The sequence below is a fragment of the Arachis hypogaea genome, chromosome 8 (assembly GCF_003086295.3).
Source record: "Arachis hypogaea cultivar Tifrunner chromosome 8, arahy.Tifrunner.gnm2.J5K5, whole genome shotgun sequence".
NCBI lineage: Eukaryota > Viridiplantae > Streptophyta > Magnoliopsida > Fabales > Fabaceae > Arachis > Arachis hypogaea.
The window spans coordinates 13,240,037-13,254,860 of NC_092043.1; the positions used below are offsets into that span (position 1 = coordinate 13,240,037).

Consider the following 14,824-nt stretch of genomic DNA (forward strand, 5'->3'; position numbering starts at 1 on the left):
TGAGTGATCTAATTGAATAGTAGGACATACTTAATTATTTTTATTTAAAAGGTCAAAACATATAGGAGTATTAAGCAAAGATGATGAGCGCATACAGAAATTAAGAGTTGGATCGGCGTATTCTGAGAAGAAATTGGACTAGTACTAAAGGATGCATGAAGCAGATCCAGCACATGTTGGGTGAGAAAATAAGGCACGACCTTCACTAACATGAAGGTTTGATAGGTTTCATTTGAGACACAATGATGCTAGCTAACAATAAATTAAATAACGCGGTCAAAACCATGAAAGCTCCCCCACTCAACCAAATTAAAATAAAATAAGCAACGCGTCATCAAGCTGGCAAGTAGTCAACCTCACACTCCTCTCTCCCTCTCAAACCCTCTTAATTTGACTTCATTTTCACACATAATCCCTTCCCCGCACCCTCCCCCTCCCTTTTACCATGATACCCTCATTCCTTCCCCACTTTCCTCACCCTCTCTATATATATACCTTCTCTTTCCCTCTATAGTCCATATCATCATCATTCATTTCATAATTCATACACTTACATACAAAATCAAAATGGCTTCTATTTTGTCTTCAAATATTGTCTTCATCATCTTCTTTATGCTTTCTCTTTTACATTTGAGTTCAGCAGCTAGAAAACTTGCTGACTCAGACCAACAACAGCTTCAATTTCAGTACCACAAAGGCCCTCTTCTCACCGGAAAAATCTCCATAAACCTTATCTGGTACGGCCAATTCAAACCTTCCCAGCGGACCATCGTCTCCGACTTTATCACCTCCTTCTTTGCCGCCACCGCTGCCAAACCCTCCGTCGCCACCTGGTGGAAATCCACTGACAAATACTACCGACTTATCAACTCCAACAACCCAACCTTCACACTGGGAACCCAAATCCTCGACGACAAGTACTCCCTTGGAAAATCACTAACCGAAAAACAAATCGTCCAGCTTGCATCCAAGGGTGCACATAACGGCGCCGTAGTCAACGTTGTTTTGACCTCCGCTGATGTGGCAGTGGAAGGATTCTGTTCCAGTAGATGCGGGACACACGGTTCAACCGTGGGCGTTCACAAATCAGCTTACATATGGGTTGGAAACTCCGTGACGCAATGCCCCGGTCAATGCGCCTGGCCATTCCACCAACCCATGTACGGGCCTCAAAGCCCGCCATTGGTTGCTCCCAACAACGACGTGGGCCTGGACGGGATGGTTATCAACTTGGCTAGCCTTCTGGCTGGGACCGCAACCAACCCAATCGGAAATGGATTCTTCCAAGGGCCCAAAGAGGCTCCTCTTGAAGCTGCTTCGGCCTGTTCCGGGGTTTATGGAAAGGGGGCTTATCCAGGCTACGCTGGGGCCCTCTTGGTGGACCCCACAAGTGGTGCTAGCTATAATGCTAATGGAGTCAACGGAAGGAAATACTTGTTGCCTGCACTCTTTGACCCTGCCACGTCAGCTTGTTCTACTCTCGTATGAGTAACGACTTTTATATCAACGATGCTATATGTATTCTAAGATATTCATTACAATTTATACCGAGTTATTTAGGTCTTTAGGGTACATAGAGTATATTGCTATAGATATTTTTTTATTCATTTGCTGTATTTTGATGAAAGGAAGAAATAAAATGAGATTGATTGTACTAATAAAGAAAAATAATAACATGTGTCTATGAATTAAAAATTGGTGAATTTTATGGTGCCTTTTATTATGGTATTTAAATTGCTTAACTTGCTTTTAAAGATAAAAAATAAAATATTTAAAATAAAAAATAAAATATTTAAAATTTATTAAATATTATGTATTTACTTTTTTTAGTAAGTTAGGCACAATATTAAACGCATCATAGCATTCACCTTAAAAATTTTGAAATTGTTCATGCCGATGTCTCGGAGCCATAGCCGTAGATTTTTTTAGCTTGTTTTCATGGCGCGCAAGACATATATTATGCAAGGTGTATATTAAAAATAAATTAAATAATATATATTTATACATATTAGTGGTTGATTTTAATAGTTAATTTAATTTTACGTGTAACATATTTTATTCACATATATATGTTTGTGGACACAGCGACATGCTTCTTCGCAAATTTAGTACGTTTAATTTATTGTTTATCTTTAAACAAAGTATAAATAACTAACAATATTTTTAAATAATGTGTGAAGAATGTGAATTAATAGGGTTAAAAGAATAAATTTAAAATAATAATATTAAATTAAGATAAATATATTTTTATTTAATTAGTGATTATTCATGTTGTTCAAAATAATCATTGTTTACCTAACACTCCCCTTATCTTTATTGATTATCTTCGTGGAATCTCTTGGAGCAGTGACAATGAGTCAATCTAATGAACGATATGATGCAAAGTTCTGTTTCAATAATCTGTTACTTAGTCAATCAGAACGTCATCCAATTCTCAATTTTAATTTAGAAGCCTAAGATATATAGGAATAAGATTGGAATTATTCTTTTTCTTTTCAGTTAATAATTAATAAAATATTTTTTTAAGACTTTTTTATTCACTATTTTATTGACTATTAGTTAAAAAATCTTGAAGTCTTAGTAAAAATTGATATATATTGTCATTTAAAAAAGACTTACATAACCGTATTAAATTTTAAGTGTTAGAACTTTTGTACAATAATTTATAAAACAATCATATAAAAATGCATACTATATGATATCTATAGTTATAGCGGCTATATAAATTTATTAACACTTAAAATATTATTAATATTTGATTTCTAATAGTCTAATTATTAATGGTTAACATATAATGCAAGAGATAAACCATGCAAAGAAGGCTCTCTTTTAGGGGGTTTTTGGTTTAATTTCAATGCAACCAATTGAAAAGGTCAATCATCCATGCCATCCAAGACATTATAGAATATTGTATATAGATAAACTGTGACAAGATAAGACTAAACATGGACGGCAACACCACCAACAAAGCTTTGAGTCACCGACCACCACCGATTCTTCAACTTTTGGGACTCATTAGTTTAATAGCCCCCTCGCACTTGCATTGTTCCTGCACGACCTGCGCAAAACAATTCAAAATTCTGAATTTAACTACCGCACTAAAGAGTTTCAGGTCAAAAAACTGAATATAATGCACCCAATTAAGCTGGCAATCATGTCATATTCGTTCGGTCGTTCCCTTTCGGTAGGACAACTGGACATGCAAGCACAATTCTAGATGAATATACATATGCATGCATTTTCGGAACGTCTCTCTCTTCATAATTATTACTAGTCCTATAATAATAATTTATGCAAGTCAATTTACAGCTTTTAATCTTCTGAAATTGACACAGCAGGAGGTTTTCCATATAACATGGAAATTCATCACAAATTCACAAACTTGTGCACAATGGATCAACTATTATCCTCGCCAAATCACATCATACCTATTCTAACCACCTATTTTACACCTGTACCGAAAAGGAAAAATTCAGGAATTATTTTTTTTTCTTTTTTTTATCTTTAATTTTTTTCCATCTATTATATTACTAATTAATTATTATTAAAAAGATAGGAACAAACCATGCATAATGTTTAAAAGTATAGGATAAAGTATGTTGATAAATTACTAGATTAAAAGAATTGAGTTAATGGTTAAATAATGATTAAAAACAATAAATTCTTATAGCCCCTAATATTTTTCATATATATTGTTCCGAACCTGATCTCCGAGTCTTTTCTCGAAATGGTCACCGAACCCAACAATCTTAAGATTAGACTGTCCTCACAGTCCAAAGACACATCAATAATTTCTAATATTTTGACCCAATATTCGAATTCAAATACCTCCCTTATTTTAGCCAAATAAGATAAGATGATGACGGCCCAAACTGACCCTACAATCTTTAACTAACATTTGAATTCAAATACTTTCCTTATCTTGGACAGATAAGATAAGATCAGATAACCACCACTAGTTATATAAAGGGGAGTCAGAGGCCCCCTCAGGTACGTCATTCATTCTATACATTTTATACCTCTCATATTCATTCTAACTTAAGCGTCGGAGTGTCTTTGCAGGTACCAGCTCTCATTGCTCCAGTCAGATAATTCGGCGATCGCCTCGACTCGCAAGTCCCCGATCCATCTCATAACCCGTACCAGAGACATCTAGTACATTGGAGCCATCTGTCAGCCTGTGGGGCCTGCCAAATTGTAACAGCATGACAGAGAATCTCGAGGAGCAATCCTCAAGTCATCACCACGACTCAAACCCGTGAAGCCCAACACCCGAACTACCGGATAACATTCCTCCCACCCACGGGAGGATAACAGGCACCGTGCACTGCCAACCGACTCCAGTCCGACAGCAACCAAATGAGGACAATCAGTCATCCATTGAAGTCCGAGCACCCGACGTCCTAGGAGTGAAAACAATCCAGATAATCCAAGAGCTATGCCTTAAAGTGTAAAACCTCAAGGGTCGAATTACTTCCAAGGAACGATTCCATCCCGAACACGCAAGCCAAGCAAACTCCAGAACCGATCGTGTCGAGAGGCTAGACACGAACAGTAACCGAAAGAACAACATGGGAAACAACGTGATCGAAGTGAATCCGGAGCCTCGACGCAACGAGAATGACAGAAGGCACCGTCGAGAGGCAAAGCGAACAAGAAGCGAGCATGTGATAATGGGAGCTACCCTATTCTCCGTGAAAATCCTAAAGGCCAAACTCACTAAAGGTTTTGACAAACCCACCAACATGAAGTATGACAACACCAAGGATTTCCAGAACACCTAATGGCCTTCGAGGCCAATATGAACCTGGAAGGAGCCGCCGATGCGATCCGATGCAGGGCCCTTCTGGTAACTTTAGCCGGCCCTGCGATCAAATGGTTCAACGGCCTCCCGAACAGTTCCATAGCCAGCTTCGACGACGTCTCCAGAAAGTTTATGGCCTAGTTCACCACCAAGATCACCAAAGCAAAGCACTCGATCAGCCTACTAAGAATTACCCAAAGACAAGACGAATATATGAGGAAATACCTTGACATGTTCAACGATGAGTGCCTAACGGTCGACAGACTCATAGACTAGAGCCAGTATCTGTTTGACCAATGGACTCATGAATGAAGAGTTCCGAAAACACCTCACCACCAAGTCAGTCTAGACCATGCACAAAATATAAAGCACCGCGAGAAAACACATAAACGAGGAAGAGGTAAGCCAAGTCGTGGCCACCAACAAACGGCAGCACGGTACCTTGTAGTAACCCACTACTAAAAGATACCCCGAAAGAACACCCTAGACCCGGTGCCCTAACCCACCACCCAGGGTAGGAAAATTTATGAACTATACCCCTCTACTTACTCCCATCCCAGTAATCTACCACCAAATAGCAGAGCGAGGCATCCTTCCATAGGCGCGACAACTGAAGGAATGGATAGGCGGCAACAAAAGCCTATACTGCGATTACTACCGAGGATACGGACATAAAACCCAAGATTGCTTCGACCTAAAAGATGCCATCAAACAAGCCATCCGAGATGACAAACTCCTCGAGTTTGCCAAAATCATCCGAAAACCTAGGAGTACTGAAAGGGAAAGATCATTAGAACACGAAGGACGCAACCCAAAGACGATACGACAGGCACCCCAAGAAAGTTCGGAAACCAACCCCACCATAATGGTAAAAGTCATCACCGGAAAGGACGCGCCAAAAAAGTCAAAATCAACACTAAAAAAGATCTCAAAGTCCTAGCCATAAGAAACCAAGCACCAATCTCCTCGGTTCCAGCGGTGATCATATTTTTCCCGATGACTGCAAACATGGCACCTCGGCGGAAGACGCCCCATTTGTCATCTCGACAAAGGTCGGAACCGGACTTGTGAAAAGAATACTGGTTGACACCGGAGCTGATTCCAACATCCTCTTTAAAGGAGCCTTCGACAAGATGAGTCTTCGAAACGAAAATCTGCAAACCCACCACAACTGGGTGGCCGGACTCAGAGACAACTTCCTCAAACTGGACGGTTCCATACTGTTACCACTAACCATCGGAACTGGATGCTAGAGGAAGATCATTCTCTCTGAGTTCGTGGTCCTCAAGGACTCCACCGCCTATAACATCATCATTAGAGGAAAGACGATCAACGACCTATCCACTGTCATCTTCACCAAGTTCCTAATCATGAAATTTCAGGTTGATAACGGCACCATCGGAGCGATACACGGGTAACGGAAAGTCACAGTAGAGTGAGACAACACCAGCTTGGCCCTCCGTAATAGATCTTGAGACGCGACAGGCATCTTCCTCGCCGACCTCGATGCACGCCAAGACCCCAGTTCGTGTAGAACCGTGGGAAAAAATAATGAAGAAGCAGAGCGCGACCTCGCAGACGGAGTCAGGAGCATAGCACACCTACGGGAGCTAGTCTTAAAATAGTGAATAAGCCTAAGGTACAGTCGTAGCACGGTACGACGAGACTTTGAAACAGGGGATCTTGTCTTACGACAAAACGACATCGATCCCCCCCACTCCCGGACAAGGGAAGCTCACGCCCAACTGGGAGGGTCCCTATCAAATCAAGAAAATAATCGGAAAAGGAGCCTACAGGCTCAAAAGACTAAACGAGATTGAGCTACCAAGATCCTGGAATACCACCAACTTACGGCACTACTATACGTAGAAATATCCTTCCAAAGAAAACAAGATCAAGGTCATTTAAAACTATCTCTTTACCCTTTATTTTTTGCCTTGTTCACTTTCATTTATTGTTTAAGTTGTTTAATCGTATATTTTATTACCAAGCACACTTTTCTACCCACATCGGGAGGTTTTAACGAGTCCCAAACCTCAAATGAAAATTATTTTTTCAAAAGCATTGTACCATCTGACGGCACGAACTAAACGCAGCTACTCCTGGGGATCGATCACCCTAAGTCCAACAAAACGGATATCCAAATAATTAAACGGCTACTTTGAGAATCGATCACCCACTCCAAATAACAAAATGGATATCCAAATAACAAAACAGATATCCAAATAACAAAATGGATTCCCAAATAAGTAAACGGCTACCCAGGGATCAATCACCCCAAGACCAATAAAACGAATATCCAAATAAATAAATGGCTATCCGGGGATCGATCACCCCGAGACCAACAAAACGAATATCGAAATAAGTAAACGACTACCAAGGATCGATCACCCTGGGGCCAACAAAATGAATATCTAAATAACAAAACAGATATCCAAATAAGTAAACGGCTATCCGGAAATCGGTCACCCCAAGGCCAACAGAATGGATATCCAAATAACAAAACGGATATCCAAATAACAAAAATGGCAGCCTAGGGATCGATCACCCCAAGCCAACAGATTGGATATCCAAATAACAAAAAACGGTGACCCGGAGATCGATCACTCGCGTAGCCAACAAAGCGGATAACCAAATAAATTAAACAGTTACCCTTAGAAACCGATCACCTCCGAAGCCAACAAAACGGATATCCAAATAAGCTAAATAAGCAAAGTATTGAAATTGGCCTACCAAAAGGCCTAAAATAAGTTCACAATAACGGCTCAAAAAGGCCACATAAAATAAGCAGGTCTTCCAACTCACGGAAAGCCAAACTCACCAACATCCAGCCAATCAGCGCAAGATGACGTCACGCCATTTTCAGGCCCCTCACAGCATCCCGAAAATAAAAAATCAAACTCGTAAAAAAAAGCGGCGTTAAGATCTAAGCTAATGACTTTCCAACTCGCGAAAAGCGGAACTCACCAACATCCCGTCAATTGGCGTAGGATGACGTCACGTCCTTTCTAGACCCCTCACAGTCTCCCAAACTACAGAGAACTGGACTCCCCAACAACTCAGCATTGAGACCAAACAAGCATGCTCTCATGCTTCGGGGGCAATTGTTCCGAACCCAATCTCCGGGTTCTTCTTCGTAACGGTCATCGAATCCGACAATCCCAAGGTTGGGCCGTTGACGATTGGATTCTTGACGGTTTAGAATTTCTCAAATAAAATCTCGTCGAAGTATAGTTTCTAAACCAAGCAATAATCCTTTCATACAAAAAGTTGTTTGTCACTAAAACAAACCCCTAAATTTATAAACCGAAGTATTCAAACCTCGGGTCGTTCTCCCTAGGAATTACAATAAAGTGTCTTGTTATTGGTTAGAAATGTGTTTTGGGGTTTTGGATAAGAAGCATGAAAGTAAATGGCAATGAAAATAAACTAACAACTATAAAAGGCTCTTGGCAAGGTATGAAAATTAGAAGTCCTATCCTAGTTGTCCTTCTCAATTGTGATGAGAATTGTTCATTGCTACCACTTAGTTAACCCTTGCTAAATAAAGGAAAGTCAAGTGGATGAATTGACTTGAGCCACAAGTCCTAGCCAACTCCCAAGGAAAGACTAGCTTTAGTGCACTCCAAACCAATTAGCAATCTCTCCAATTATCAATCAACAAAGGAATTAGATAACTCAAGAGTCACTAATTACTCTACCTAGGCCAAGAGGAACAAAATCTATACTATATCTAGAAGAGGCATTTCAACAAACACATAAAAGGCAATAAAAGTAAACATTATTAAATGCAAGAATTAAAAAGAGATCTAACTACAAAGGCAAGAGATCAACAATAGAAAAGTAAAGAAGAACAATTATTATGAATTACCTCTTATTGAATTGAAAGAAAATGTAGAAGGAACGATACTAGATCTACAACAAAATACAAGAACAACATAAAGGAAATTACAACAAAAGAATAGAAGAAGATGAATGTAGCAACAAAGAGTTGAGAGATAGAAGTAGAAGAAGGTGAAGATTAAAACCTAGATCTAAGAACTAATCCTAATCCTAATCCTAATTTTAGAGAGAAGTGAGAGCTTCTCTCTCTAGAAACTAATTCTAACTACTAAACTAAACTAATGGTAACTAACATGTCCATCCCTCTTCAATCCTTGGCTTAAATAGGATCAGAAATGAGTTGGATTGGGCCCACAAGGCTTGTAAATTTGCTAGCCACGAGTTTGCATGAAGTGAACCATGTGCACCAATGGCGCGTGCGCGTATTATGTGCGTGCGCGCCACCATACGTGTAGCAACTATGGCAAATCTTATATCGTTTCGAAGCCCCGGATGTTAGCTTTCCAACCCAACTGGAACTGCATTATTTGGACCTCTGTAGCTCAAGTTATGGTCGTTTAAGTGCGAAGAGGTCGGCTTGACAGCTTTCCGGTTCTTTCATTTCTTCATGAGTTCTCCAACTTTTCATGCTTTCTTTCTTCATTCCCTTGATCCAATCTTTGCCTCCTAAACCTTAAATCACTTAACAAACATATCAAGGCATCTAATGGAATCAAGGAGAATTAGATTTAGCTATTTTAAGTCCTAAAAAGCATGTTTTCACTCTTAAGCACAATTAAGGGAGAAGTTATAAAACAATGCTATTTCATTGAATAAATGTGGGTAAAAGGTGATAAAATCCCCTAAAATCAATACAAGATAAACCGTCAAAATGGGGTTTGTCAGCCGTCCTCACGGTCCAAAGACGGATTAATAATTTCCAATATCCTGACCTAACATTCAAATTCAAATACCTCCCTTATCTTAACCAGATAAGATAAGATGATGACGGCCCAAACCTCTTTACAAGTACCACTCCTCATTGCTCCAATCAGTTAATCCGGCGACCACCTCGACTCGCAAGTCATCGATCCATCTCACAACCCGTACCAAAGATAGAGAGACTCAAACTTGTAATCTTTTTTCTTTTATTTGAACTATAGTTTATTAGCCAATATTATTACTTTCTTCATTGAATAAAAATCAATTTTTTTTTTATTTTAGATCTACTTTGCTCCTCTCCATCTTAGTTTACACTTTATTGTCAAAAATTAGCTTCACTCATTTTTTAAATTTTTTTTCGAGACCAAGCAACTTTCATTCCATTTGTTTTTGTCCCCCAAGCTAATGACCCACGTTGCAGAAAATAAGTTTTGGCCTGCGATATCTCACAACTTCCCATGCAGTAATCTATCCAAAATTACCGCACCTAAGTTTAAGCCATTTTTTTTAGCGACAATGATAAACTTCAAGCATAGATTCTCCAAAATTGTAAGAAATTATATTTATATAAAAAATATTATTTATACATTAAAATTAATTATTAAAATCAGCCACCAATATATTTGTATATAAATATATATGTGATTTAATTTATTTTCATAATATATTTATATTTTAACATATATTTTATACTAATAGCTAATTTTAGTGGTAGACTTTAGTATAAATGTAACATAACTCTATTTATATATAAGATATATATTTTAAAAAAAATAAAAAATATTGTGTAATGTAATAATTATATATATATATTTATTATGTAATAAATTTAATTTTAATTATTTAATTTATTATTTTTTTATTTAATTAATTTAATATTATATTCTCAAATTTTATATTTTTAAATTAGTTTTTGTATAATTATCTCTATATTTATTTTTAAAAATTTTATTTATGTTTTAATATTAATAAATTTAACATTTATATTATTATATAAAATATTAATAATGACTTATATAGTTATATTTTGTTAGAACTTCATTAAGAACACAATAAAGAATTTAAATAATGTAAATAATAGGCTACATATTTAGCTCAAATACATATAAAAAATAAAAAACACTCCACAAATTACCTAAATAAAAAAACTTACTCAATTATTCCAAAAAAATAACAATCTCAAACTTTAATTTATCAAAGTATTTCACTTCAATATCCTCTCCTCTCCCAGCCGGCTGCCACCCCCACCTTCATCGATAATCATCTCACTTCACCGTCGCTGCTTGGCTTGCCACACGCCACCACCGGCGTCGCTCACCCATAGTGAAAATAATCATTCACTTAAGGATAAAAAAATAATCCGCATACCTAATAAATTGAACATCCAATATATTTTAATTATATATAACTAAACTCAATCCAATCAAAATAATAATCAACATAACAACTAAAATAACCATCCGCATACCTACTAAAATGACCATCCTAAAACAGTGACGCCGTCTGAGGGGTTCTGGCCGAACCAGCAATGAACGAAGAAGCCTGGCCACAAGATTGGTGAGAGCTCGACGACGGATGGGGTGTGTGGCATAGCAGCACCGGGGCTGACGAGTTTATCAGCGAGGAGTACGACTGTATGGAAAGAGAAAGACGACGGTGGTTGAAAACGACCCCGAGGACGCAGGAGAGACGAGCCTGGCACAACGAACGCGCGATGGGGAGGACTTGCAGTCCACGATGATGGATGTTGGGAGAGTGGCGAAAACAGCGACATCAACGTTGGGCTAAGCATCGAAGGGCGAGGCGCGTCGAGCTGACTGGCGGAGGTGGAGGTGGTGTCGGCTGAAGGCTGCGGCGGCGTCGGTATGACCAGCGGGGAGTGCAGCGGCTCGAGGTGAGGATCAGAGAAGATGACAGTGAGTTTTAAATGTGTATTGGAGGTTATGATGAGATTAGGAATAACCGTATGTAGTATGAATGCGTTTAAATGTTAATCCTAATTTTTAAAATTTTAAATTAAATAATTAATTAATGATCTAATTTTAATTTTAATTTTACCGTTTTTCTTAATTCATTGTTTACATGGTTTAGAGTTAGGATTATTTCTCCATAATTTTTTATTTTGGTAATCAAATTGTGTACTTTAAATGTTCTTTTTCATTAAAAATATTCATTTTTCTTCTAAATTTATTTGATAAAAGAAAAAATTTTATAAAGATATTTTATATCTTATATTCTATAAGACTATTGTGTCTTTCACATAATTAATTAATAGTTTATAATTTGCTTTCAAATTTTTTAAAATTTTAAAAAAATTAATTTTAATTGATAAGATATATGATAATTTTTTAATTAAACACACTATAAATTATTGATATTTTATAATTTTAGAATAAACTATTGATATTATTATATTTTTTTAATATAGCTATCATGTTAAAAATAAAATTATAAAAAAGAATTTACACATTTTTTAAATATATATATATTAATAAACCTTTTAAAAAACTAACACAATATACATTATGTTTAAATTATTTTTAAGTTTAAATTATTTTTGTAGAGTCAAAAAATATAATAAAAAATTAATTAAAATATTTGTTTGAAATTTGACCCATTTATATAAAATTTATGAATCCGTCCTTGTTAGTAGCTAGATATTATATTTTACTTGCGCTTCAACACATGTATTGGAGTTTTCTTTCAACCTTATAGAAGTATTTTTAAATTTGTGTTATTAAAGAAATAATGATAAATTTATTAATTTATAGCTAGGATCCATATTATAATTGTAAAAATTAGACTGAATTAGTTGGTTTGATCGAAAAATCAGCAAATTGGACTTTTAATTGATATGGTTCAGTATTTGAACTGCTTAAAAAATAAAATCAGTCAAAATTAGTAAAGGTCATTTAAAATCAATGAAAATAGATAAAAAATTGGTTCAACTGAACCATTTAAAAAAAAAAATTAAAATTGTTGAAGATATATAATTTGAACCTAAATCTTTTTTGTACCTACATATACTCTTCTTGTCACTAAACTATGTTATTCCTTATTATGTTATATGCTAATTATTAATTATATAATAAAAACGTATAATAATTTTTTAGATATTAGTTTAATTTTATACTAATTTATATTTAAATTAATTATATTTTTTATTATTCATAATTATTAATATAAATATAATTAAATATGTATAAATAAAAATATTAAATATTTTTATTAATTATAATATAATTATTTTTTTATGATTATATAATATTTATTAATATTATTTTTTAATAAATACATATAGTATATAACAATATAATAAATATAAACTAATTAATTAGTTATTAAAATAAAAATTATTTATTTTAATACAAAAATAAAATTAAAAAAATTTTGTTATGAAAAAATACTATAATTTTATATACTTATTTAATAATAACTAGATTATAATTTGTTAAAACTTATGGTTTTTAAAATATATTTTTTTAAATTTTAATTTTAAATTTTAGACTATTTTATATTTTTTATTTACATAAAACCGGTTCAATTAATAATTTATCAGTTAAATCAATAAAATAATAAACTAATAATTTGATCGGTTCGATTACCGATTCAGTTAGGCCAACTATAATCCATACGAAACCTGGTAATTTAATGTGAAAATTTCATAAGGATTAATATATTCGAATAACAGCAACATAATAGCCATCTTAATTTGATAAGAAAAATGGTACATAACTAGTAAATATTATTATTTTTTTATTAGTAATAATTTGTATTCATATTTATAAACATTTTGTATACAAAAAATACATAATTTATACTAATATTTACAAGAGTTTTACACACATAAACTAATACGGTTTGTAACCATAAATTAATAAAATTTACACTAATAATTTTCAGAATTTATATACATAAATTAATAAAATGATAATTTTGTATTTATGCTCTTCAAATAATGACAAAAAAAAACTAAAAATGACTAACCCTAAAAAATTTCTCTTAGATTACAAAAAGAAAAAGTTAAAATGGACAATCAGATTAACATAAAGGTGATCAACTTTGGCTGCGTTGTTACTAACAAGAAGCTGCGTTCAACCGCTACATATCCGATTAAAAGCAATTTAGTGCTGATTTTATGAATCCGCGTTGCCAGATTCACGGTGGGGTTCAATAATTTACTTATTGGCTACTTTATCTGCGTTTTGGTTGATTGATCTTAAGTAGTAGTGTGTTCCTTCTCTTTAGGCCGAATAGTAGTTGAGCACCTCATCAGTATCACGCGGCAGAATCAATAATCTTCTTGAACAACAAGAAGAGAATTAATTAAAACCCTAACCATTCCCTTTAACTTCCTCTAAAGACTTTATTTACCTGTCATTGTTTCAATGTTCATTGACACCTGCCTAACCTGGTCCTCCAGTGCTCACATTCTAACCACCCCAAAACAGCTTTTTACCTGCTAATGTTTCTGGTTTATGTTTGTGACAAACATATATAACTAGCTAGTTACGAATAATAATTAAGCATAATACGTATAAGATTAATTACCTGATTTTCGTGAGATTTGATCTAATTCAATTCAAGTTCCTTGTATTTTTTTAGTTAAGAAAAATGTTAGAAGACTAGTAAAATTTATTGATTTTAGTCAGCAATCAGTTAGTAATATTTAAAAGTGTACACTAAAATATATTATTTAATTATTAAACTAAAAAATTAAGTTGATAATTAAAAATACTAACAAAAAACAATAAATTTTATTAACTCTAAAACTTAGAATGAAAAAAAAAACCCATAAATTCGGCCAAAAGTTAGAAGTGGAAAATGTAATTCGCCCTTAATATACACATAACAAAAGATGATACTACCTAAACATACTATGTTTAACATTATAACCTTTAGAAGAAAAAAAATAAAGAATTCCTCTAAGGAGTCAATGGAGTATTGGAGTATTTGTATAATGTATATAATGGATTATTTATTTGTTTTAATATAAGTTAAAAAATAAACATTTAGAATAAACTACTACTAATTTTTTAAACACAATACATACATACTATCTAAAATAACCATGAGTACCAGGAATAATATATCCTACTGAATCGTATCCCTATTATACATCCTATCTCAAAAATAAAATAAAAATAGATCCAACAGAGGATATATATGATGTTCAACCATTATTATTGCATTTCCAAACCGTACCGTACATGTATATATAAATACCCCTATGTATTTGATGTTGAATTTGCTCGG

General features: G+C 34.6%; 1 protein-coding gene across 1 annotated transcript; it reads left to right on the forward strand.

The window, feature by feature from the left end:
* The first annotated feature begins 387 nt into the window (after positions 1 to 387).
* LOC112706188 (protein EXORDIUM) lies at positions 388 to 1,668 on the forward strand. Its single transcript, XM_025757356.3, has one exon. It carries the CDS (start codon positions 568 to 570, stop codon positions 1,486 to 1,488), a length of 921 nt encoding a protein of 306 aa, XP_025613141.1. The 5' UTR covers positions 388 to 567; the 3' UTR covers positions 1,489 to 1,668.
* Positions 1,669 to 14,824: the final 13,156 nt, after the last annotated feature.